Consider the following 26216-nt stretch of genomic DNA (forward strand, 5'->3'; position numbering starts at 1 on the left):
TATTTCTTTTAAGGGTCTTTGCACATACAGCATTAATGCTGCTGTATCACAGCAGCGTAGGCGGAACCCAGTATGGCCATTTATAAAAAATAAAAAACAGAGTAAATGTATTACTCCAAAATACGTTTATGATACATTATGGGTATTATAATTAATTATTGAGTATAAAAAATATATCACACATAGGGGTCGAGATTCCTAAAGCACTGGAAACGCACCTACTGTATGTGTGGCATAAACTGGGAAAAGGGAAAATTGGCGAGTTTTGATTGGTCAGTATTGCAGACTGCGCGTCCTGATTCGTTAGTATCACAGACCGAGCATTCTGATTGGTCAGCGTCACCGGCCTTGGCTTCTCTGCTGTTGTTTTTTTTTTTTTATATTATACACTGTCCGTGTGCGCCTTTATTGACAGTGTGCGGAAGAAGGATATATCCCAGGTGGAGGTGCTTTGTCTTTAAAGCGGAAAAAACGTCCTAAAAGTGCGACATGACATTAACGCGTTTCATACGGAGTGAGTGAGTGAACGCAGGACCGAGTGCAGTTTTTGCTGTTACTATGTAAGCTTAGCTGCTTGTGTTCACCAGCTAGCATGACAGCTAACTAACATGTACAGCTCGAGCCTTTCCTCTTTGATACGACAAATAATGTATGGACAAAATATTTTGGGTTATAATTTAAACGACACTGTTTAGATGCTATGCGGGATTATGAAGTTTAATTCAGGTTAGATATTATTTTGTTCTGAAAAAATATATATCTCTATATATATATAAGTAATAATTTCTAGAACAAGTCAACATTTTCAAATCGTAACCGGTTGTTTGGCAAGTGGTTTATGAAGTAAGGAGACTTCCGGTTACTATTACATACGCAGGTAAGAATTCACACTTTACTTTTTTTTGCTTGAGTGCTTCTATTTTCTTTTTTTGTATTTTGAATGTACAGTTTTCATTGCCAGCTTTATGGTTTCTCAGGAGGTTAAACCGATCTATCCCTGTCCCGACCTGCTGAAGCATGCTGCAAGAATGCGGTCTGTAAGCAGAAGAGATGCTGGGGTCTGGCAGCAAACCAAGAGCCTCCTCTACAAAAACCTCCTCATCAAATGGAGGACCAAGCAACAAAGTCTACAGGTGCCTTAATTTAGATAGATAGAGTCTACTACAATGGCGTAGGCCTGCAATTTGCATGAACAGTTCAGCATTTAAGGACCCATCACTGAACAATACACCTTAACAATGATAAATTTATAATGAATAGAGATTTGGTGCCACCCAGATGAGGATGAGTTCCTTTTTGAGTCTGGATCCTCTCAAGGTTTCTTGCTCATACCTTTTAGGGAGTTTTCCTTGCCATCGTTTCAAGAGTTAAACATCTATGCAATATACATTTGAGTTTTATAACCTCTTGATCTCTAAAGCTGCATTGGAACAATGACCATTGATAAAAGCGCTATACAAATAAAACTGAATTGATTTGATTTAAATAATTAACGCTGCAAATTGTTACTGCAGCAAGATTCTAGAGAAAGTACATAAAAAGAAACCCTATGATACACTCTTTATAATAGTGCAGTCAGGTGGGAATCTGAGAACTGCACCTTAACATAAAATAAAAATACACTTTTTTTTATATCCATCCATCCATCGATCGATCCATCAATCGATTCGGTTTAATCTAACATTTATCAGGGGTTCCTTAACCTCACTCTAGGAAAAATCTTACACTATTAACATGTGTATAATGTGAATTAGTAAACAGACACACTGATTTAAATTGATAGTGTAAACCGACAAGGACGTGCCTGTCTATGAAACAAATGCATCAACATATTGCTTTCATTTATACAATATCTCACTTTAGGTAAATATGAGCAAGAATACCTTTATTGCCAATTTAACCTCTACTGATCTTAACAATACTTACCATAATTTCCAAACTATTAAGCGCACACAAATTCAAGCCGCACCCACTGAATTTTACAAAGATTTTTATTTTGAACATAAATATGCCGCACCTGTCTATAAGCCGCTACATTGCTGTCTACATCTACAAACTAATGAACTTTACACAGGCTTTAATGAAAGACAGTGTCTGTTACACAGCTTGTATCTAAACAGTAGCCTACCGAGAAAGTCATTGTTCACTGTCTTCCTCCTTCCTTTCACAACAACTTCTCTTTTTCTTTTGGCATCGCCGTGCGCTTAAAAAGTTTTTCTCCTGATGCCGTGCAGCTCAGAACACATGTGAAGTGTGTTTTTTTTCATGCCCGGTTGTTTTCAGTGTGACGAATGATTCGCATTTCCTGTTGACAGTCCAAGTGAGCGACAGGTCAAACCTCAGAGGAACCTCATCCATATTTATAATGCGGTGCGGCCCGATTCAGTTGGAGCACATCTGATTTAATATAAAGAGTTTCATTGGTCTAATGTTATGGGGCTCAGTTTTTTGTTTTGAAGCTTGTGAAACCAGGAAAAACCCAGGAAAAATCTATAAATTAGCCGCTTCATTGTTTAAGGCGTTAAGGGGTTCAAGGCGTGGGGAAAAGAGTAGCGGCTTATAGTCCGGAAAATACGCTATATTTTTTTATTTATTCCTATATTGCTGTTCTACCTGAATTCTTGAATTTATGCATGTTATAATATGCAGGATATAATATGAAAGTCCATCAAAATATCCTAAACAGGCATTTGTCACTATTAGTTCAGCCATGTTTCTCCTTATAAGGCAGATTGTGAAGTAGCAAGTGCTTGTCATAAAACACATTTAATTTCCTTTCTCTGTTTACTCACAGTTGATTATTTGCTGATCCAACACCTATTAAAGGCATTGTGAGTTGTGGATTAACAGGCATTGTTAAAATGCTGAATACATTATTTACCATAATTTGCAATGGATCTGTCCATGGGCATTGATACAGGTCATGAAGGAGAGCTACAGCTTGTGTAGACCATCTTAGACCCACCCTGCGCGCGCACACACACGCACACGCACGCGCACACTCACCTAGTTTCCCCTAGTCCAGACCTAATGTCTTTGTAGTCAGTTCATATATTGGTTCTTTTTCCTCTTGGATCAGAATTTATTCTTGTATGTTTATCATTTAAGCACTGGTTTCTCAACTACAGGCTAATTTAATATCTAGGATAAAATCTCTGCTTGGAATTTATTTATTTGTAATCAGAATCTGTCCATCTGCTTTATGAGATCACTGTGTATATAATGTTTAAGACTTCAAGATGACCAGAGATGCTTCCCCCCCCCCCCTTCTCTTTTAGGCTTATAAACAATTAGACCTTTGTTGTGCAGTCCTAATCTAAGGATAAGGATTAGAAACAAACATGTTGTGTAACCTGTATTGTGTACAGCTTCTGCTAAGCTGTGATTACAAATTTTGGCCTAAGAAATCGACCTGCATTTAATGTATTTTGGTGAATTGGATGAGTATTTGGATGTTTGATGGTGACTAAAAATGTATGGGATGGGATGCATGTCTAGTATGGTTATTTGTGCTTTTGAACATCAAGGCTCATAGTTGAGGTGCAGGCCTCTCAAGTACATCTACTTTACCCTTAGCAAACATTTGATTATGGATCTTTGTTTTGAGGGACATGGTCACGCTGGAACAGGTTTGGGTCCATTACTTAAAGCGTAAAGAAATTGTAATTCTACAACACAGTGTCATTCTACACAATTGTCTCTTTCTAACATTGTGTTGTTAGTTTGAGAAAGAACTACATTTGAGTGTGGTGGTGGTTGAATGTCCACATACTTTTGTCCATATAGTGTAGATGGTTTAGTGAAAAAAATGCCTGCTTTTTAACCTCTTCCCTCTGGCTTTATGAACATATCAGGAAACTGCAGATAATACAACTAGCAATCTTGTAGGTAAATCATTTCTAGATTTTGCAAGGCTCTTCTGAATCTAGAAACTACATCAGGGTCTGTATTTAATTCACCATCGTTCTTTCTGAGCATACATTTAATAAATAGAGCACTGTGGGAAAAGGATATTTTGCCTCCCCCAACAATAAGTTCTATTTAAAAAGAAGTAAAGTGGTAGAAAGCTAGACCTCTCACCAGAGTAAGGTCTTGCCAAGTAAATGCCCACTTAGTCAAATTGATTTTTATGGAGGTTGGTATACAGGAATATTGAGTGTCTCTCCAGTACTTTAAAGGCTATATGAGTCAGATTTGCTCACATATGTCAAACATTATACATTGGTAGGGTATCTAAAGTGCTGAGCTGTAAATTCCTGTTCTGACACTGATCAATTGTTCTTTGTTATATAAGATGCTTAGATTGGTCAGACCTTTTCTGTGAAAATGTTTCAATATATATTCAATTTGTTTAGTATAATTTGTTTGTCTCTTTGTGCAGGAGCTGATCCTTCCTCTGCTCCTTTTGGGCCTTCTCATTCTCATCAGCATGTTGAACCCTCATATCTCTTATGACAGCATCAGTACCACTGAGCTTGAGGATGAGGAGTACCTGTCATTCAAAGGCCTGGGCTACACCCCCATAACTAATGTCACAAGTCAGATTATGGAGGAGGTGGCACAAGAGCTACGTGAGTCTCCGCAACTAGATGATCGTTTATTTACGCTTATTGAACATATAATAAATCGTAGAATTTTGCTGTTTGCCTGTAATTTAATTCCTTCACTCAATGCTTTTTCTCTAATGCTCGTAGTCCAGTGGAAATGAAAAGTTTTATCACCTCATGATTCAATTGATGCTTTTATGGTTACAGACATGCAGGATCGATTGGAGATGTTCTCAAGTGAAGAAGACCTAGAAAATGCCAGCCTGTATGAGCCACTTAGCTACGTGGGTGTGGTGTTTCTTGATAAAATGTCCTATCAGCTACGGTTTCCTTACTATCAGGTCCCCCTACCTAGTGACTACACTGAGTCAATTGGTAAGAACCAAAAGAAAATTAATTATTCATTATATCATCCACATACTGTATGTATTTGTGTGAACATGACTAATAGCAGTTTTAGTAGATTCATGTATTGTTGGTACAGTATCTCAAAAAAAAAAGTGAACACATCCCTCAAATTTCAGCAACCATTTTGGCGACCCCTAATGGGAGAAGCCGAAAGAAAGTTTTTCTCAAAAGAGAATAGAATAGAATTAAAACTTGGATATATTTTCAAGTAGTTAATGTGCAGCTTGTATAGCAGTACAGATTTACTGTCTTTTGAAAATAACTCAACATACAGCCATTATTGTCAAAATAAAAGTGAGTTCACCCTGAGTCATAACATATCATAACAGCTGTGCGTCGTGTAACCATGCGCAGCCACATTTCATTATGTATTCATCATGTTTACGTCTGCTTGACAGGACCATGCAAATGTGTGTATCTTGTATTAAAGTATTTAAAATATGCCGCTTTTAGTATAATTCTCTCATACTGACCGCTGGGTGTTCAACATGCCACCTCATGGCGAAGAACTCTCTAAGGATGTGAGAATTAGAATTGTTAGAAGCAGAACATGATGCCCTCCCTTCAGAAACTGGGCTAAACAGCAGTTTCCAACATAATGATGACCCCTAACCCACCTCCAAGATGACAACTGCCTAGCTGAAGAAGGTAAAAATGATTGAGTGACCAAGTATGTCTCCAGACCTAACCCTATTAAACACCTGTGGGGCATCGTCAAGCAGAAGGTGGAGCACAGAGCTGTGTGTCTAACATCCAGCAGCTCTGTGATGTCATTATGGAGGAGACACTTTGGACACAGTTTTGACATGTTCATTATGGTGTTCTCACTTTTGTTGCCGGTTATTTTGACAATAATGGCTGTATGTTGAGGTATTTTTAGAGGACATCTGCACATTGTCTACTTTAAAATATATCTGTTTCATCTCTATAGTATTGTCCCTTCATGTGAGGGGTGTACTCACTTTTGTGAGGTACTGTATATTGGTTCAGATTTTTAAAATATCGAATTTACATGCAAAAAAAACAATTGTTGTATATAATTTCAAACATTTACATATGTTTGGTGTAATTGACATAGACCCAGTGATTTAGTTAATAATCTATAATTAGAATGTGCTGTTAATAAATAACTTGTATATGCTTAATAGTGTACTCTAATTATTTTTTTTTCGGTTGGCACAGCAAACTGTTATGCAAATTATTTAAACTGCCGTGCAGCGAACTACTGGTACTCTGGGTTCATACGTCTACAATCGCTGATTGACGCTGCTATCATTCAGGTAAGAATTGCTGGCAAAATGACATGTTTTTAACAACACGTTATATTTTTGACAGCTCAATATTTTTAATTATTCTGCTTCAATGTCAATAAATATGTAGTACCATCTACAAAAGAAAAAATAAGCCGATAAATAAAAATGTTGGTAGAAGTGAGACAAATGCATGTTTCTTGAATCATTTTGTGTGGCGTTGCAGATGCAGACGAAACGTTCCGCCTGGAGAGAGCTGAATGTGCATGTGGTAATGATGGGTCACCCAGGCTCAGTAGAGGTCCAGAAGTTTCCCCATGCACTCATCTCCATCTATCTAGTGCTGGCCTTCACACCATTTGTCTCCTTTCTCATTGTCAATGTAGCAGCTGAGAAAGAGCATCGACTCAAAGACACCATGAGCATGATGGGATTGTATGACACATCGTTCTGGTAGGCATGGGGATGTACAGGCTGCAAATAGCTGTTGAAATGATGTCAATAATGAGGTTTTTAGTTTCTAATTTGGTGAAAAGCTCTATCCTACAAGGCCATGTAGAGTAATTAGAGGTCGTATGAAAGAGAATTTCATCCTAGGAATGTTGTGAAATGGAATGCAGGTAGAAAAATGTTAGCGTTTGTAATTGTCGTTTGTGTGTGCTTTTGTGTACTTTTCATGCATAGGCTCTCATGGGGTCTTCTCTACGCTGCCCTGGTGACCACTATGTCTGTTCTTATGGCTGTTATTGCCACATGGACCCCGCTCTTCTCCAACAGCAACTTCCTCATTATCTTCCTCCTCATTTTCCTTTATGGAATATCAACTGTAAGTGGGAATGAGTGTTCTTCAATCTACACTTGAAAACGAAAAAGTATCTATAACAATTATTAATTTAAATGGCACCTGCTGATTGACTGCATGTTTAACCTTATGCCGCTTTCATATTATGCTCTATTAGGCATTCCAGGTTCAAACCATGGGCCATTTCTGATTCTTTAGTGTCATTCTCTTCAAAATGTTAATTTTCTCATCGTAATTGTGCACTTTCAGTTAACTGGTAGCATTCCAGTGCTGCCTGGGTAATTTGGGTTTCTGAAGCAATATTAAATCCAATGTTTACTGTTTCTGTTTACACTGACTTTGGTCTCTTTCTCCTCAGATCTTCTTTTCCTTCATGCTGACCCCTTTGTTTAAGAAACCCAAGTTTGCAAGCACAACAGGCTCCATGCTGACCCTGGTGTTTGGCTCTTTTTCTTTGTTTACTGTGCTGATGAGAGACTTTCCCCAGCTGGCTGTGTGGATGCTCTGCCTGCTTTCCCCTAGTGCATTCTCAATTGGTATTGCACAGGTAAATTTCTTCAGTTCATTGTATTCAGGTCTAAGTTTGTGGATGTAAGTTTGTTTGTTAGTTTCTTAAGTACTTTCATAACGCTTGTCTGGCTTAACCCACACAGGTTTAATATAGAGCAGTACCACAGTACAATCCCATAAATATATTGGATTAATTTGCTGCTTGTGTGTAGAATCTCTGAATGTTTTTTGTGTAGGTGGTGTATCTGGAGGCGCAGGAGGATGGGGCAGTCTTTTCCACTCTGGCTAATGGCCCTCATCCACTGTATGTGCCACTGCTTATGCTTTGTTTAGACTGCGTTCTCTATCTGCTTCTTGCCATTTACCTAGAGCAGGTTCTGCCAGGTGAGACTCCTGAACTGCATCCTTAGAATTGTCCTTTACCTCAAACAGCAATATTAAGGCAGAATGAGCCTCTTTAGTATATTGTGTACTAATGACTAAGTCTGAATGTAATACTAATTAATCACAGCCTTTCTACAGTTTATTGTCTTACAAAGCATTTTAAGGCAGCTTTAATGGGCCAGTAAGCGTTATAATGATCAATATTTTATCCGATAAAATGTGCTGGCTTATGTTATTTTTGAAAAAGTTAAAATACATAGCCTGATCTCAACATTATTTTCCTCCTCCTTGTAGGTGAGTTTGGAATGCGACGTTCTATAATTTACTTCTTGAAGCCTTCTTACTGGTCAAGACGACGAAAGCGATATGTGGAAGTGAGCTCTGTGTATGAGGCAGAGGTGAATGGAACTCCTACTGCTGATGAATCGGTAGAGCCTGTTTCTCCTGAGTTTAGAGGCAAAGAAGCTATCAGGTACTAGTTAGTTTTTTTTTGTTTTTTTTATAAGATAATCAAAGTTTACATTATCTAGCACAATCAAGTAAGAACTAAGTGACAAAACAAGTGTGTATATGCTGGTGTTATATTTTACATTCTAACACCTTTTATTTTTTTTTAAGAATTTAATTCCTTCACTAATTTGGGATATTTTTCAATGGTTGCATGCACTGCTGCGATCTTTGGTAACGCTGTCTAAAATTGATATCTGGGTGTTTTTTAATGCCTTTTCCATTCTTTATCCCCCTCAGGATCTGTAAAATCCGTAAAACCTATAAAGGGAAAGACAACACCGTAGAAGCACTGAGAGGTTGTTCTAGTCTGTTTTATGTTTTTACTAATTTGTTTAATGCTTTTATTTTGCATAGACTTGACATTACCCTGGCAACCTTTTTATTGCTTGTTTTGCAAAATATGCCAAAGCTGATCACTGAAGTGTACTTTTGATAAGGCCTGTAGAATGTCAGTAAAAAAAACTTTGTGATGCTGTTTTTGGTTTAGGTTTGACCTTTGACATCTATGAAGGCCAAATTACAGCTCTTTTGGGTCACAGTGGAGCAGGAAAATCTACACTCATGAACATCCTGTGTGGCATATGTCCTCCAACAGAAGGTGTGAATAATTTAGATAACTCGGTTGTAACACATTTTTGTAACAAGTTTAGATACATCCAAATCCTTCAAAAGATTTAAAATACAGCATGTTCTATTAGTTCTATGATAGTTTAAGTCTTTTTTTGTATTGAGTATATAAGAAAGTGCACCTAAAATGTATGCTCATGGTAACCGTCTGTGGTTGTAGAAAGGACCACCTGAAAAAAATGTGACTGGGTTGTATTGGTGTACATATATATGTGGAGAAACAAGCTTTAAACCAGGACTCTTGTTCTAATGACCTTAGGCTCTGCTACTATATATGGCTCCCCGGTTGCGGAAATAGCAGATGGGGCTGAGATGAAGCAGCTTGTGGGGATCTGCCCTCAGTTCAACATCATCTTCGATGTGCTGACTGTGGAGGAGCACCTGAAGATATTTGCAGCTATTAAAGGCATTCTGCCTTGTGACATTGACAGTGAGGTAAAGACGTGTGCACACATAATGCCCACGTGTTCGTTGCAAACTGCTGCTAGAGTTGATGTGGCTGTGACATCCGATGTCTTCAAACATTAGATCAAATAGTGTGCCACTACCTACTTATTTCTAGTTGTACCTTGTGATTACATAATATTTGTACTCCTTGCCCCAAAAAAGTGTAAATACAATGTTTTTTTTTTTTTTTTTTTCAAACGAGTGAATTTACATTTGACATTTTAATTTTGAAAGGTTAAGAAAGTCTTAAAAGCTCTAGACCTGGAGAAGATTATGGATGCACAGGCCAAGAACCTGAGTGGAGGTCAGAAGAGGAAGCTGTCTGTGGGGATTGCAATTCTAGGAGACCCCAAGGTAGAAAAAAAGCCCCTTTTGAACAAATTTTTGATTTTGCATTTGAAAGCCTCTGACCCTTTGTGTATGTGTGTGGGACTTGAAGATCCTACTTCTGGATGAACCTACAGCTGGGATGGACCCAGTGTCTCGTCACCAGGTGTGGACATTACTGAAGAGTCGCAGAGCAGGCAGAGTTACTGTCCTTAGCACACATTACATGGATGAAGCAGACATTCTTGCAGGTCCCTTGTTTCCTCAATCTCATTCATAGACACACATGCACATTCACTCTTAGGATAAATTTTATATTCGTTTTATTCTTCTGGCTCCACAGATCGTAAGGCAGTTATCTCTCAAGGCCAACTGAAATGTGTGGGTTCTTCACTCTACCTCAAAACCAAATGTGGTGTTGGCTACCACCTCAGGTCAGTGTTTAACCTTAAAACCGAGTTTCATATTTATTTTTAGAATGTAAGATGGTATGCAAAATCTGTGGTCCAACAAATTCAACCCATTCTCTTTCTATACTTTAAAGTGTAAAACATGTTTGTGGAGGTTATGAGATTTGTAATTTTTTTTTAATAACATAAAAATGTCTATTGTTTTCAAGTATCTATCAACTCTCATTTAGCGTAGTCGTATTGTTTTTTTCCCCCCCCATTTTGTTATGTGGTTATTTGGCTCTTCAGAGTGTATTTATGTGCTTAGGAAGTAAACTGTCACTGTTCAATTCAAGATGGTGCCCTTTCCTCAACATGTGATTTTCACTTTGTGTAGGATGTCTGTGACTGAAACCTGTGAGGTAGACAGTCTCGCATCATTGGTCAAGCAGCATGTTTCGAAGGCGGAGTTGTCAAGGCAACAAGAAGCTGAACTAACATTCACATTGCCTTTTGAGAGCATGGAAACATTTCCAGGTTCGGCTTCTGTTAACCTTCTGCTTTAACGTCTGTCATAGAGCACACTACACTGCCTTATGGTTCGTCTGAATAACAGATTATCTAACAGTTTTTCTAGTGTTGATTAATGGGTTTAGAAGGACCATGATTTGTGCCTCATCATTCAAAACTTACATACATTTTACATACATGACATACATTTGCTGACATCAGATGCATAATTGTGTAAGAACTACGCATAGTGTTAAATATGGCTGCCATCCGATGTTAGTTGGGTCTGCTAGAGTGTGTTGTCTGCTTTGGAGTGTGTTGTCTCAGTAAATGGCTACCAGCTCCTCCTCTGTTGCACACTATATGACTTGTTTAAATTGCTGTATACATTTTACTGGTATGGTTAAGGTCTTCAAATCCTTTCAAATGAACATGAAATAATTCATGTTGGCCAAATGTTCTTCATGTTCTATTTGAAATATTTTTTATATATTGAACCTGTTTTTAATGATATAGTTCAGGTTATGGATTTTAAAACATCTACACAAAAAAGAAACAGGAAACATTATTTTGCTTAAAAGCAGTTTATTAAATAACATTACATTTTTGTTGTATTTCATGGCCTGTTTGCTTAACCTCAACACCTTTTTTATTTTACACATAGGGCTTTTTGCTGAGCTGGACAGTAGATCTGACTTAGGCATCATTAACTATGGTGTTTCCATGACAACCTTAGAAGACGTCTTTCTGCGTTTGGAGGCAGAAGCCGAAGTGGACCAGGCAGGTAAGACGGATGATCAAAAAAAGTTTTACCCACTACTGAAGCTTCTGTTTGATCAGCCATAACATTTGAAGAACTGATGAGTAAAATGAATAATATTGTCTCGTTATAATCACTCCTGTTAAAGGGTGGGATATATTAACCACCATGTGTATAGTCAGTTCATTAAGTTGATGTGTTGGAAGCAGGAAAAATGGGCAAACATTAGGATTTGAGCGACTTTGACAGTGGTCAAATTGTGATGGCTAGATGACTAGGACAGAGCATCTACAAAAGAGCAAAACTTGTGGTTATTACCCACCAAAGGTCATCCAAGGATGGACAGCCTTTGCCATGGCTAATTAATGCATGTGGGGAGTAAAGTCTAGCTCATCTGGTCCAATACTACAGAAGAGCTACTGTAGCACAAGTAGCAGTAGTAGTAACACAAATAGCAAAGCTAGCTAGAATGGCATGGTGTCAGAACACACATTTCATCTCAAATTGCTTCATATAGGATTGTTTAACCACAGTCCACCATGTCTATTGCTGAAAATGCCTACAAATGGGCATGTGAACATCAGAACTGGACCATCTAGCAATCGGTCGGATGAATTGTGTTTTCATTTACATCATGTGGAAGGGGTGGTGTGTGTGTGTGTGCATCTAAATTATACACAATTTTAATCTTTAATGTTGACACTATTCAATTACATAACAATTCAATTACATAAAAACACTTTAAAATGTTCCACTGTATTGGACCAAAAAAAATAAATAAATTGACAGCTTAGCCCATTCTGTTTCAGACTACAGTGTGTTTAACCAGGAGAAGGTAGAAGAAGGAGGTGACCCCTCTTCTCTGGATGATGTAGACCAGAGACTGCTGACTTTCTCAGAAGGCAGGCATGATGCAGTGACGGGCCACACACTCTGGAGGCAGCAGTTTAGCACCGTGGCCTGGCTCCATATGCTTAATTTACAGAGGGAAAAGAAACCAATCATATACAAGTGAGTTTAATTATTGACTGGGTCTCATTTATACAGTGGTATTGCTATTGCATCATATACTGACGTGTCCCTTTTTGGTCTTTTTCTCATACAATAGTGTGATGCTGTTCCTGGTCTTTTTAGCTGCAGTGCTGGTTCTATCATTGGCTACGGGGAATATTCGGATCCATTCCCCTGAGAGACAGTTCCAGCCTATTTATTTGCTCCGCAGCCATGAAGCACCTCACAAATATGCCACGAGCCTGCTCGTGCTCAACTCCTCAGGTCTGTCTGCCTCCCTCTCTTGGATAGCAGTTTAGTTTATTGATTTTAAAAAGGCTGAGCAAACAAGCAGATAATTTACTTAATTGAATGATAAATATGTCCCATTTAATTACTGACAGTTTTTCAATACCTGGAAGTTAATGAACACTTTAACAGAATTACTTATTTGGTTCTCAATAAAGGAAACTCTGCAGAGACCTACAATAGAATCTTTTGTCTATTGCGTTTATTGATGCCACACTGCAGGGTTTTGGCTGAAGCTGTTTTCTGCTTGTGTGTTACTCTCATAGACTCTGATATATCGGGCTTCATTCATAACTTGGAGTCTCAAGACATTAAGGTGGAAATAATGAAGAAACCAGACTACATGTCTGCTGCACCTCACAGTGCTGCCATCAATGTAACGGGTTCTAGTAAGGTAAGTTGAAATTTTGGTCAGCAGAGCAAATGCTATAAAATCAACAATATACTGATTTTTGCTTATAATATTTTTTTAATATTGATCTAATTTGAGGTAGAATTTAGCTGATAGTGGTTATGGTTGTTTTTGGGGTCGATATAAAACAAATGTTCTAAAATGCTTGATTACAACCCCTGGCAAAAAGTATGGAATCACCCCTCTCAGAAGATGTTCATTCAAATGTTTAATCGTGTAGAAAAAAAAAAACACACATATATGCCACAAAACAATTTTCACTCAACAATCCAAACTTCTGGCTGTATAAAACACTTAAAACACAAAACAAAGAAAGATAACTATAGTCAATTACAACTGTTTTTACAGATCAAACAGAGGGAAAAAAAATATGGAATCACACAAATCTGAGGAAAATTATATGGAATCACCATGCACTTTGCATTTCTAAAACAAACACCTGTATCTGATTACAACTGCTAATTAGTCTGCAGTTAAAAAAGAGTGCTTGCACACATTAGTGACGTGTTGAACCAAGATGATTGACATAACTCATGGCGCCAACACGAGAGATGTCAGTTGAAACAAAGGAGAGAATTATCAAACTTCTCGAAGAAGGTAAATCTTCACGGAATGTTGCAAAAGATGTTGGTTGTTCCCAGTCAGCTGTGTCTAAAATCTGGACCAAGAACAAATCAAATGGAAAGGTTGTAAAAGGGAAGTGACTGGTAGACCAAGAAAGACATCAAAGTGCCAAGACAGAAAACTTAAAGCAATATGCCTTGAAAACAGAAAATGCACAACAAAACAAATGGGCAGAAAGTGGAGTCAATGTCTAAGAAATCGCCTAAAAGAAATGGGATTTACATACAGAAAAGCCAAACGAAAACCATCATTAACGTCTAAACAGAAAAAAAACAAGGTTTCAGTAGGCTAAAGAAAGACAATCTTGGACTGTGGATGACTGGATGAGAGTCATATTCAGTGATGAATCACGAATCTGCATTGGGCAGGGTGATGATGCTGGAACTTTGTTTGGTGCCGTTCCAATGAAATTTATAAAGACAACTGCCTGAAGAAAACATGCAAATTTCCACAATCATTAATGATATGGGGTTGTATGTCAGGTAAAGGTATGGGAGAGATGACAGTCATTACATCTTCTATGAATGCACAAGTTTATGTTGAGATTTTGGACACTTTTCTTATTCCATCAATTGAAAGGATGTTTGGTGATGTAGCATCATTTTTCAGGATGATAATGCATCGTGCCATAGGGCAAAATCTGTGAAAACATTCCTACAGGAAAGACATATAATGTCAATGGCATGGCCTGCAAATAGTCCGGACCTCAATCCAATTGAAAATCTGTGGTGGAAATTAAAGAAAATGGTCCACGACAAGGATCCAACCTGCAAGGCTGATCTGGCAACTGCAATAAGACAAAGCTGGAGACAGATTGATGAAGTATACTGTTTATCATTAGTTAAATCCATGCCTCAGAGAATTCAAGCTGTTATAATAGCCAGAGGTGGTGCAACAAAGTACTAGTAGTGTTTTTATTTGGTGATTCCATATAATTTTCCTCAGATTTGTGTGATTCCATATTTTTTTTTCCTCTGTTTGATCTGTAAAAACAGTTGTAATTGACTATAGTTATCTTTCTTTGTTTTGTTTTTTAAGTGTTTTATACAGCCAGAAGTTTGGATTGTTGAGTGAAAATTGTTTTGTGGCATATATGTGCTTTGTTTTTTTTTCTTCACAATTAAACATTTGAATGAACCTCTTCTGAGAGGGGTGATTCCATACTTTTTGCCAGGGGTTGTAAATACAGCCCATACACACAGTAATCCATCTAAAGACTAGTTTATAAAGTAAGCTCTTTATTCTCTGTAGCTGAAAGCTGTAAAGTAGTGAGGGATTGCTTGTTTATCCATGATTAATGCGTTTAGGGTTTTTATCTAAATGGTGGCTCTTGGAAAGGCAACATGATGTGGAATTTCAAAACCTTTGATGCTTTTTTGCTGCATTATCTTATTTTACTTTTAAGTTTGTGTCTTGGACATCGGTTGACGAGTAATGACACACTTTCTTTATTGTTTTAGGGTTTTAGTTACAATATTGCCTTTAACAGTACTACAGTACACTCTTTGCCAATGGCAGTGAATGTTCTGAGCAACGCCCTTCTCAGAGGTTACAATGGTACTGGTCATATAAACACCTGGACCAAACCCTTCGACTATGTGAGTGTCATAGATTTACGTCAGATTTAAATTTTCATGCCATTAATTGTAGCATTTTAGTATAGAGCGAGTTATATTCGTGCAATCCAGTTTGTAACCGTTTATTTTTATTTTCATTTTCAAATAGCAAATACCGGATTCAACATCCTATGCTCTGGTTTATATTGAGGCTGTGATACTGGGTATGCTGGCAGCTGGAATGCCTGCATATTTTGCAATGGACCATACACGAGATCGAGAGGTATTTATGCGTGAACAGATACCTTCTAGCTATATATTTAAAAGTAACATTGTTTTAAAAATTCAAGTGTTTACCCATAGGCATCCCTTGGCTTGTAGTTCCTAAATTTGATTAACTTGATGTATATTTTAACATTAAGTTAGGTTGGTTATAATCTAAAGAGAAGTAGCGATTAAATCTGTGTGTGTGTGTCCATCCGCTGTAGATAAAGTGTCGTTCGACACTGAGGATCTCTGGTTTGGTGCCGTCGGCATACTGGTGTGGACAGGCAGCTGTGGATATCCCCTTCTACTACCTCATCCTCATCTGTATGACCTGCACATTGTTTGCCTTTCACTCCACAGACCTGATTTCCAACAGCAATGTTTTGGCTGTGGTGAGGAGTAAAGCATTTATGAAATGACAAAAGTATTGGAACACCAGACTTTTCCAGCCATATGTGGTTGTCCTCCAAAGTATTTGCACAAACGTGGAGGCACATCACTATAGGATGTTTTTGTATGCAGTAGCAATTAATTTTACCTTCACTTGAACTCTGAGAACAAAAACTGTCTACAATGGCAATGCCCCTTGTGGCTTTGAGTGAAAGACCTTGAGTGGCCTGACCTCAACCCTATTAAACACATTTGGGATGAATTGAAACACTGACTGCACTCCAGACATTCTCACTCGATATCAGTACAAATCTCCACAAGCACACTCAAACTTCTAGTGACCATCTAACCAGAAGAGTGGAGGTTATTAAAACAGCAAATGGGGACTAAATGAGAAACAGGATGTTCATAAAACACAGAATCTTATGGTCTGGTGTCCATGAAAATTTTTTATATTTTCATAACTCTGGTTTAACCACCCATGAAGATTTTTATATGCGCTGTCTCATCTCACTTTCCATCTTTTTTCAGGTTATTTGTCTCATTGGTTTCTGCCCAGCCACGATCCTCTTCACATATTGTGTGTCTTTCATGTTTGCTAAAGTCCAGAGCAACAGAGACTTTTTCTCTGTTGTCTCTATGATGGTAGGTTACAGAGTGAGAGATTAACACAACACACAGGTTTTTACTGTACTAAATGTCAACCAAATGTTTTTTAGAAAATTTAATACTTTGGCAGTGTGCTTTTATGGTGCAGTGTTTAAGAGTTAAAAATGAAAGAGCAATGTAGAGTATTCTGAAATACAACCCATACTAATTGACCGTGTTGTATGTGTTTGACTCAGGTTTGTGTAGTCTCTGCCTCCATTGTCCAGCTGTTTTTTGTGAATGATAATCCTGGATTTACGCGTTTCCTGCATAACGTGCTGTGTTTCTTCAACCCATTGTATCCATTGATGGGCTGCCTCAACTGCATTACAAAGGTGATCTTTTGTAATTTGATACTATCCACATCTGCCACCAACCTTTAAATGTATTTGTTTAATATAACGCTCCTATGAAGCTATAAAAAGAAAATTAAGATCCAGGATGGTGCACAATCTCTAAACTATTCTAAACAGCTAAAGTGTGGGTTAAATTTATTCTGTTTACATTTATGGACAGTAAATAAAAAGATAGCAATATATCATGTTTTTTATGAAATGAGATGGAAGTCTAAATGTTTGTATCTGATTTCAGGCTACATTCTTACGACCTTTCCATGAGGAGTTCCTCTGGAAGAATCTCGTTATTGCTGTTATAGCTGTGAGTTTCTTATATTTTGATTTATATTTTACGCATGTGCTCACACATTTGTACACTGAATATTGTATGGTGTTCACAGCCCTATTTCCAGTGCGTTTTGCTGCTTTTCTTGCTGCGATGGTTAGAGATTCGCTACGGAGGCCAAACTATGAAAAATGACCAGCTGTGCAGGTTCTCTTTATTTATTTACAATGTGTATTTTATGATTTCAGTTTTGTACTTTTTTAAAGTGTGTGTGTGGGATGCATGATTATTTAATGGCTTCAATGGTTATTCAATGGTTTGTTGTACTTGCTGTAGGATTTCATGTAAAGCCAAGGGCAAAGTGCAGCGAAACCCAGAGGAGAATATTAATGAGGATGAGGATGTTATGGTTGAGAAGGCTCGAGTCAGAGAGGCCCTCACTTGTCAGTGCTGTGAAGAGGTTGGAAATAGTCTACTAATAATTTTGCATATAAGATACAATATATATATGTATGTATGTAACTGGATTCTACTGAAGTAACAAACATTAAAAAAATTTAGATTTTTCAGATATTAAATCAAAATGGCAGTGATTGTTTTTTATTGTAATTATGTATAGTCATGTCAACAAATGAAACAAATGTCATTAGATAATTGGCTACTCCGCTATTCCATGGGCATGTGTGTGGTGTTTTTTCATTTTACTGATCAGTGAACAGAGTGGCATGTGCATTACAAATCTGCCATTGTTCCCATTGTTAAAAAATTTGAGCAAAAAATGGGAGTGATACAAATGGTTGTTGTGTTCCTTGGCAAGAAACCCCAAAGGTACTAAAATTATGTAACATGGGGGGGGCTCCTAAAATAGTTCAGATTATACTGATACTTTCAGTGTATTTTATCAAACTTTTTGCTTTAAAAGAAAAGATGCAATGGCAATTAATTGGTATTTACTGTATATACAACTGTTACTTTGCCACTGGTATATTTGTGTGTTAATACTGTTCTGTGTATTACACAAATTCTAAAAACTAAGATTCTGGTTGTATGTGTTTTTAGAAACCAGTAGTGGTGGTGAGTAACCTGAGAAAGGAGTACTTGGTGAAGAAAGAAGGCTTCTCTTTAAGTAAAAAGAGAAAAGTGGCTGCGAAGAACATCTCCTTCTGTGTCCGAAAAGGTACATGACTTTCTCTGTCTTTTCACTCTTTGAATTAGATGGGATTTTTTCTGTGTTATGGGTATAAAATTTTTTAACATAATGCTACCTGGCTTGTGAAGGTGAGGTCCTGGGGCTTTTGGGACCTAATGGAGCAGGGAAGAGTACAATCATGCACATGCTCTCTGGAGACACGACTCCCACTGCAGGACAAGTGTGTACTTCCTCTTTCTGTCACTCTCTAATTTGTTGCCACCAAACAGGTCATTAAAGGCTTTTTACCTTTTCAATTGAGCTTGATGTGGAACATGATGCTCATGGCATTTCATTTTACTTTAATGCTGAGGTTCTTAAACTTTTTGGTGTCAGGGACCCCTTTAACTGTAAAATAAATTTCACAGCTCATTAATATTCTGAGTAATATGATATTCCGGCTATTTATTAAAGCCCTAGAGCTTTTCCTGTTCCTGAACTTTCCAGCAATAAACGACGAGGTTTGGATTAAACATTTGTAATGCAAGTAACACAACATCTATAGCATGCAAAATTGTAGAGTTTATATTTCTTTAACAAATTTTAAAAAATATATGAATTTTCAGGCAATGCTTTATCCTTGAGTGTCTTCGGACCCTGTTTGAGAATCACTGCTTTAATATACTAGATTCAGATTGTTGTACCTGTAAAAGACTATACATTTATTTTAATAAGTCATCAATGATTTACATGTTTCTTTTTTTTTTTCTGTAGATTTTAATGGGAGACTATGGCACAGAGTTCAGGCCAGTTGAAAACCCACTTGAGCATGTCGGTTACTGCCCCCAGGTAAACCCATTGTGGCCTCGGGTAACCCTACAGGAACACCTCCAGATTTATGCCGCAATTAAGGGTTTACACAACAATGATGTACCGAACATAATCAAACGGTACTTCTGATTTTTTAACAAACCTTTGGCCGACGGATGTCATAAATTTGGAAACGCCTAATCTTTTATTGTTTTTCAAACACACACAACTTACTTTTGTTTATATGCAGTTAACAAGGCAAAAGCAAAACTAAACAAGAATTGGACAGTGAATGACTGAAAAAGATGAGTCCAAATTTGACCTTTTTGGTTTTAACAGAATAATCTATGTAAGACTGAGAACAGAAGAGAAGATCTTAACTTAAAGCTTTGGGGTTGTTTTGGAGCAGAGTAGTTTGGATACTTATTCCAGGTTATTCACTTCCAAACTTTAATGCCATGCAGTTCTGTTTGGACTGGGGCTAATAAACTTCAACATACAAGACTTCAAGCTCTTTGCATTATTTTGAGAGCAAAAATCTTCAAATCCAATAAATTACATAATTTGTTACAAATAAAATAAAAAAGGAACAAACAGGAGTTTTTCTAAAATGATTAAACAATAGGTTTTTCCAAACTTTTGACAGGCACTGTATTTAACAAGCTTCACTGAATTTTGACAATAGTTGGCATGAGGCTTTTTTTAATGTTAATTAAACTTTTTTTTTTTTTTTTTAACATGGTCAGTCTTATTGTATTTCAGTGTTTTTATCTAGATTATTAAATGACTGTGTATGTGTGTGTAAACTTTTAGTGTGGTTAATGCACTGGAGTTGAAGGATCATCTTCATAAACAGGCTAAAAGTCTGTCTGCAGGTCTTAAGAGGAAGGTGAGAGCACCTACAATATAGTTACCTTTAATGCAGAAATTCATGTTATTGTTCATTTGTGATTTGCTAATGTAGCTGTACATTTTTCATCAGTTATTAAATACCAAAGAAACAGAAAAATCCATTACTTTGTGTATTTATGCTTATTAACTAATTAATTTACTGTTTTTATTACCATAGTATGCAATATATGCCTTTTTGTTACATGAGTCTGCTCTTTTTGTTTGCAGTTATGTTTTGCACTGAGCATGCTAGGGAACCCTCAAATTGTGCTCCTGGATGAACCATCGTCTGGGATGGACCCCAAGTCTAAGCAGCGTATGTGGTAAGACCCCTTGAAGCTACTTTTCTACATTTAGACTTTGGTGGTATTTACTTTAACTGGACTTTAATTTCTAACTGTGGCTTGCACCATGTTTATGCACTAGAAAATTGGTTTCATCTAATTAAATAAATTTTAATGCGTTTTATTGATTTCCATCAATCCAGAAATGTTGGTGGATGGACACAGAGTGTGTGTGTGTGTGTGTGTGTGTGTGTGTGTGTGTGTGTGTGTGTGTGTGTGTGTGTGTGTGTGTGTGTGTGTGTGTGTGTGTGTGTGTGTGTGTGTGTGTGTGTGTGTGTGTGTGTGTGTGTGTGTGTGTGTGTGTGTGTGTGTGTGTGTGTGTATATATATATATTAGTTTATATAATTTAGCTAACTTTGTAAAACTGTACTGTGTTACCATTGTCGACTGTGCCAGGAGAGCTATGCGTGCCGCCTTTAAAAACAAACAGCGTGGTGCTATCTTGACAACGCACTACATGGAGGAGGCAGAAGCAGTGTGTGACCGAGTAGCCATCATGGTTTCTGGCCAATTACGGTGCGATCTTGCTTTCCTTTAATTTTAGATAGTAATGCTTCATTTATATTTCATATGCACTAAGATTACTGGTTAAAGAATACTTATTCTAAATATGTCTTTGTCCCATTAAAAAAAACTGTTGCGGTCCAAAAGAAACAGTTCTTCCTCATTAACAAATGGTTAGATTTCTTAATGATATGATTGACTTCAATTCTACAAAAAATTTTAAAAGTACTATGAATTTATTTATTCTGAAATGTATAAATCCACATGGATATGGAAAATGACAAGGGCAACAAAAATACCATGCAAAATAAATGGTATGGTTTGATTGTAATGTGGCTATTTTGTAGGTGCATTGGTTCCATACAACATCTAAAAGGGAAATATGGTCGAGGTTACAGTTTGGAAATTAAGCTTCAAGAAGAGCTCACAGGCCTCCAGCAGGTGGCACTACTACACAAGGAAATACTAAGGATCTTCCCTCATGCTGCACGTCAAGAGAGGTGTGTGTGTGTGTGTGTGAGACCACGATAGTGTAAAAGTAGTGTATTATTACATTTAGAAGTGGATAGGATTTAAGTGATGAGCTTTTTAGACAGGAGTGAAAAAGAAGTAAAGTTGTTTGCTTCCCTCAATATTTGTGTTGCTCTTGTGTTGCAGTTTTGCCACCTTGATGGTTTATAAAATTCCAATGGAGGATGTTAAATCACTAGCCGAAGCCTTTTCTCAGTTAGAGAGTGGTAAGTGGCCTAAGTATGGTGATTTTTGTGTTTATTGTCATTGGAGTTTAGTTTTTAAAGACCATTTTTTTACATTTCCTTCCTCTTTTTTTCTGCAGCTAAGCAAAGCTTCAATTTTAAAGAATATAACTTTTCTCAGTCTACCTTGGAACAGGTTGGTCAAAATGCATTGGTATATTAAATCACACTACTTAGTTGCTATCAGAATATAGTAAATACATAAATAAATTTTTTTATCTGTTTTGGTGTCAGGTTTTCATGGAATTTGCTAAAGAGCAGGAGAATGAGGAGGAGGACGTGGGCTCTCTCAGCACCACCTTTCAGTGGCAGCGCCTCCCGCAGGATGGCAGAGTGTCTGTCAATCATTCTGATAGCATTGTGCACCAGTTGTGAGCCAGCCCTTTCAGCCCTTTGTCTCTGCCCGTGTGTCTCACTTCAAGATAGTTGGTGCCCCGATACGAGGTGCCACTGGTCTGCAGATGCATGGAGCTTGCAAAGGCACTAACTCAACCAGCATGACTGCATCATTCACGTCTCACCTGACACTTGCTGAAGCTTCAGCTGAGATTGGGAGATTCAAATTTTTGTTTAACTTCACCCCCTTATTTATAGTATTTACCTTTGCTACTTACTGGCCTTTGTGAACAGGTTTATACCATGTTCATTTATTTCTTGAGCTTATCTACCAGCAGCTGGGTGATGTCATGCGTGTTGAATCAATCAAAAGGTGGGAAAGTAATGCAACAGAAGGATATCGCCGAATCACTTTCTCACATCACATATTGAAAAAGGTGCTTTTTGTTTTTGTAGCAAGAGCTCTATACTTACAATATATTGTGTATATACTCTTGTGTATATACTTTGTTTTTGGGGATCTGATGCATGTGCTTGAACCTTCACAAGCACAGTGGGGCTGTGGAGGGTAAGACTTTATTCTAGCTTCTATTTTAGCCTTGAAAGTGTTTTTATTTTTTTCCCTGGCTTTGTCAGTATATGACAGCACTGCTGAGACACACCGGCATGTGGAGACTGTTTCACAACCCCATTATGAGGCATGAGGAGTGTCCTCTGTCCCTGCTGCACCAGAAGAGCTCCAGGACTCCCTTTCTAACACCAGCACACGCTTCAGGCCCTCACACATTCAGCTGTTCATAGACTTCAACCTGATCAGTAGGCATAGACCTGTAAACCGCAACAAATCACTGTAAGAAAAATTATTTTACAAAACAATGCTTGACTCCCCCAAGCACCCTCTTTCTTTCAGTGTGTGTGTGTGTTTTATTTTCCTTGGGGCCTTCCTTACACCATCCTCTTCTAATGTAAATGTCGTAAATGATTGAATGTAGAATGCGGTTTTCCATGCACTCCACTTACATGCATGTAGCACTCCAGATTTATCAGAATTGGAAACATGGCCTAGAGGTTGTGGGGAAGGCTTTGAAGTCAGAAGACTCTCTTCCTTTCCTGTTTTAATTATTTAACATTATTTCTCAGCAAGTCCTTGAACACATGATGGGACTATGTGTGTTACTGAAAAGTGGAATGGTAAAAGTTGTTTTATCCTATTGTTGTAGCAAAGATTTAGAGCTGTATGCTGGAGAATCTGCTTTTTAACAGACTGAGCATGTTTTTCATTTAATTCAGTTAATTTAAACAAGTGTTCTCTGGTTGTTGCTTCTTTGGAACAGGATACACAAAAAAACAATGGTAACAACAATACAATCTTAAAATTGGAGAATGAGCAGACTTATCACAAGTATGTAGTTTAAAATTAGCAAAAATATCCATATTTTATTCTAATGCAGTTCAGCGCAACTAGAGAAATGATTTCATGTTTCAGTATGTCAAAAAAAAAAAGTGCAGTTTCAAATTCAGCAGCAGTTTTATTATAAATCTCTCTTCTTCCCAGATTAGCAGTTAGACTTTTCATGCATAGTAAATCTCTTTTTTTTTGCATTTTCTTGTCGGTGCTTGAATAGAAGAATTTCTCCAATTAAATACTGTATTTATTGTCCAGAATGAGTCATTAGCATGCAGTTGAACTCATCAGCTCGGCACCTTTACACCCGTAGGAGAGTGGCAGTTTTAAGCCGTTATTCTGCCACACAAGGAGCTGTGTAAAGTTATTGTAGCTTTTATCAATATAAAAAGCTGTTGAAGTCTAGGTGTTCGGCTACTTGTTTGTACAGATTTCCTCTTCCACTGCACAATTCAACTTTTTCAAAATTGTTTTTTGTCCCTGAATATAACCTGCTAGAGGTATTCTGCTTGAATAAGTAATTAATAATAAAATGGTGCAGTGTAGTAATTTTGGTATGTCTCTATTTTATTTACATTCGGTTAGGGTCTTTTTTTTGAGGGCGTTAGAATTTTTTTGGGGTGTATTTATACTCACAGAATTGTCCTGCTGTCCCTCACAACTGGCCATCATGAAGTACTAACATTTTTATATGTAATATTAATAAAAGGCACGTTAAAAATTTTATGTAACGTGTCCAACAGCATCATTAGTAATGCACCAACCTAAGCAGCGAGACCAGTTGTGTAAGCTGTGAAACATGCGTGGGGTGATTTTTTGGAACAGTTCTACTTAAGGCACCACTACTTTTTGTTTGTGTATTGATAAAGTGGCGAGTTGCAATTTTTTACTAAATGAGCTTTATTTTTGCACATATGTAGCCTCTTCTACTGGTATGGCTAAACATCTGAATGATGTTGCTTCTCGTTTCCTAGGGTTTGGGATATGTTAAATAAAATCTGCCTTGGTCAAATATAAATATTCTAATTTTTACCAAAGTGCAATATAGGAAAACCTTTGTGTAGGTGCGGTCACTGCTTTCTGTATATGATGAGTCATTGCATAACTACAATATCATGATCTTTTGTGAACTCAAAAGTGTCTTGCAGTAAAATGTAGCCACCAATATGTTACTTTGCAGAATACGTTTGCTTTGTACACTCTTTATTTAGTGCCCAGTACTGAAAAACTAATAAAAATCATTTGAATATAGATTGAATTTAAACAACAATTCATTCAACAGCTGAAGTGGTTATTTTAATAGCAGATGTTTACAGGGATTGTTGCACTCTTTATTTCTGTTTTCCAGGATATTATTATTTTAGTTTTTCACATTTTCTTATAGTATTTGATCATTTTAAACACAGCTTATAGTACTCATGCTCATGCCTGATTTTAATTTGATCATCTCAGGACACTGGAGATTTTTTTTTCCTTTCTTTTCAAATGGATTTATCTGTATTATGCAATCTTTTGAAGGAGTGTGCACTAATTTTCTGATAACTCGTGTGTGTGTGTGTGTGTGTGTGTGTGTGATCTGTTATTCATTTTTGTGATTATTGACAGTTAATTTCTTCAACATGTGTTTGGTAAAAGGCATATAACCTACAGCGATTAAATAAAAATGTAAAAACTTCAGTACACCTATATTTGTAGGTATCTGGGTGTTTCTCTCTTTATTTATATTGATAGATAGATAGAGAGATAGATAGATAGATAATGTACAGTGAGGAAAATAAGTATTTGATCACCCTGCTATTTTGCAAGTTCTCCCACTTAGAAATCATGGAGGGGTCTGAAATTGTCATCGTAGGTGCATGTCCACTGTGAGACATAATCTGAAAAAAAAATCCAGAAATCACAATATATGATTTTTAAACTATTTATTTGTATGATACAGCTGCAAATAAGTATTTGAACATCTGTCTATCAGCTAGATTTCTGACCCTCAAAGACCTGTTAGTCTGCCTTTAAAATGTCCACCTCCACTACATTTATTATCCTAAATTAGATGCACCTGTTTGAGGTCGTTAGCTGCATAAAGACACCTGTCCACCACATACAATCAGTAAGAATCCAACTACTAACATGGCCAAGACCAAAGAGCTGTCCATCATGCATGGCACGGAAGGTTCCCCTGCTTAAACCAGCACATGTCCAGGCACGTCTTAAGTTTGCCAATGACCATTGGGATGATCCAGAGAAGTCATGGGAGAAAGTCATGTGGTCAGATGAGACCAAAATAGAACTTTTGGGTCATAATTCCACTAAACGTTTTTGGAGGAAGAAGAATGATGAGTACCATCCCAGGAACACCATCCCAACTGTAAAGCATGGGGGTGGTAGCATCATGCTTTGGGGGTGTTTTTCTACACATGGGACAGGGCGACTGCACTGTATTAAGGAGAGGATAAACGGGCCCATGTATTGCGAAATTTTGTGGAACAACCTCCTTCCCTCAGTTAGAGCATTGAAGATGGGTCGAGGCTGGGTCTTCTAACATGACAATGACCCGAAGCACACAGCCAGGATAACCAAGGAGTGGCTCTGTAAGAAGCATATCAAGGTTCTGGCGTGGCCTAGCCTGTCTCCAGACCTAAACCCAATAGAGAATCTGTGGAGGGAGCTCAAACTCCGTGTTTCTCAGTGACAGGCCAGAAACCTGACTGATCTAGAGAAGATCTGTGTGGAGGAGTGGGCCAGAATTCCTCCTG

General features: G+C 37.5%; 1 protein-coding gene across 3 annotated transcripts; it reads left to right on the top strand.

Annotated features, from left to right (window-relative positions):
• The first annotated feature begins 327 nt into the window (after positions 1–327).
• abca5 (ATP-binding cassette, sub-family A (ABC1), member 5) lies at positions 328–25149 on the top strand. Of its 3 annotated transcripts, none has more exons than XM_083556684.1 (39): positions 328–877; positions 978–1133; positions 4382–4571; positions 4755–4922; positions 6138–6235; positions 6432–6658; positions 6890–7031; positions 7366–7554; positions 7754–7901; positions 8196–8373; positions 8649–8707; positions 8899–9009; positions 9298–9473; positions 9720–9839; positions 9925–10063; positions 10156–10246; positions 10599–10738; positions 11376–11495; positions 12281–12482; positions 12580–12746; positions 13037–13164; positions 15267–15404; positions 15532–15645; positions 15851–16021; positions 16551–16664; positions 16865–17002; positions 17259–17324; positions 17404–17495; positions 17625–17748; positions 18348–18465; positions 18567–18658; positions 19192–19367; positions 20041–20116; positions 20347–20441; positions 20860–20979; positions 21315–21467; positions 21625–21704; positions 21803–21858; positions 21957–25149. In XM_083556684.1, exons 2-39 carry the CDS (start codon positions 1029–1031, stop codon positions 22095–22097), a joined length of 4962 nt encoding a protein of 1653 aa, XP_083412810.1. In that variant the 5' UTR covers positions 328–877; positions 978–1028; the 3' UTR covers positions 22098–25149. The 3 variants fall into 3 exon arrangements, with proteins under 3 accessions (XP_083412810.1, XP_083412812.1, XP_083412811.1); XM_083556685.1 differs by having other exon boundaries at positions 372–726; XM_083556686.1 differs by lacking the exons at positions 20041–20116; positions 20347–20441; positions 20860–20979; ... (2 more) ...; positions 21803–21858; positions 21957–25149 and adding an exon at positions 19758–19939 and having other exon boundaries at positions 19192–19405.
• The last annotated feature ends 1067 nt before the right edge of the window (positions 25150–26216 follow it).

Source organism: Silurus aristotelis, assembly GCF_946808225.1.
Source record: "Silurus aristotelis genome assembly, chromosome: 12".
In the NCBI taxonomy this organism is placed as follows: domain Eukaryota; kingdom Metazoa; phylum Chordata; class Actinopteri; order Siluriformes; family Siluridae; genus Silurus; species Silurus aristotelis.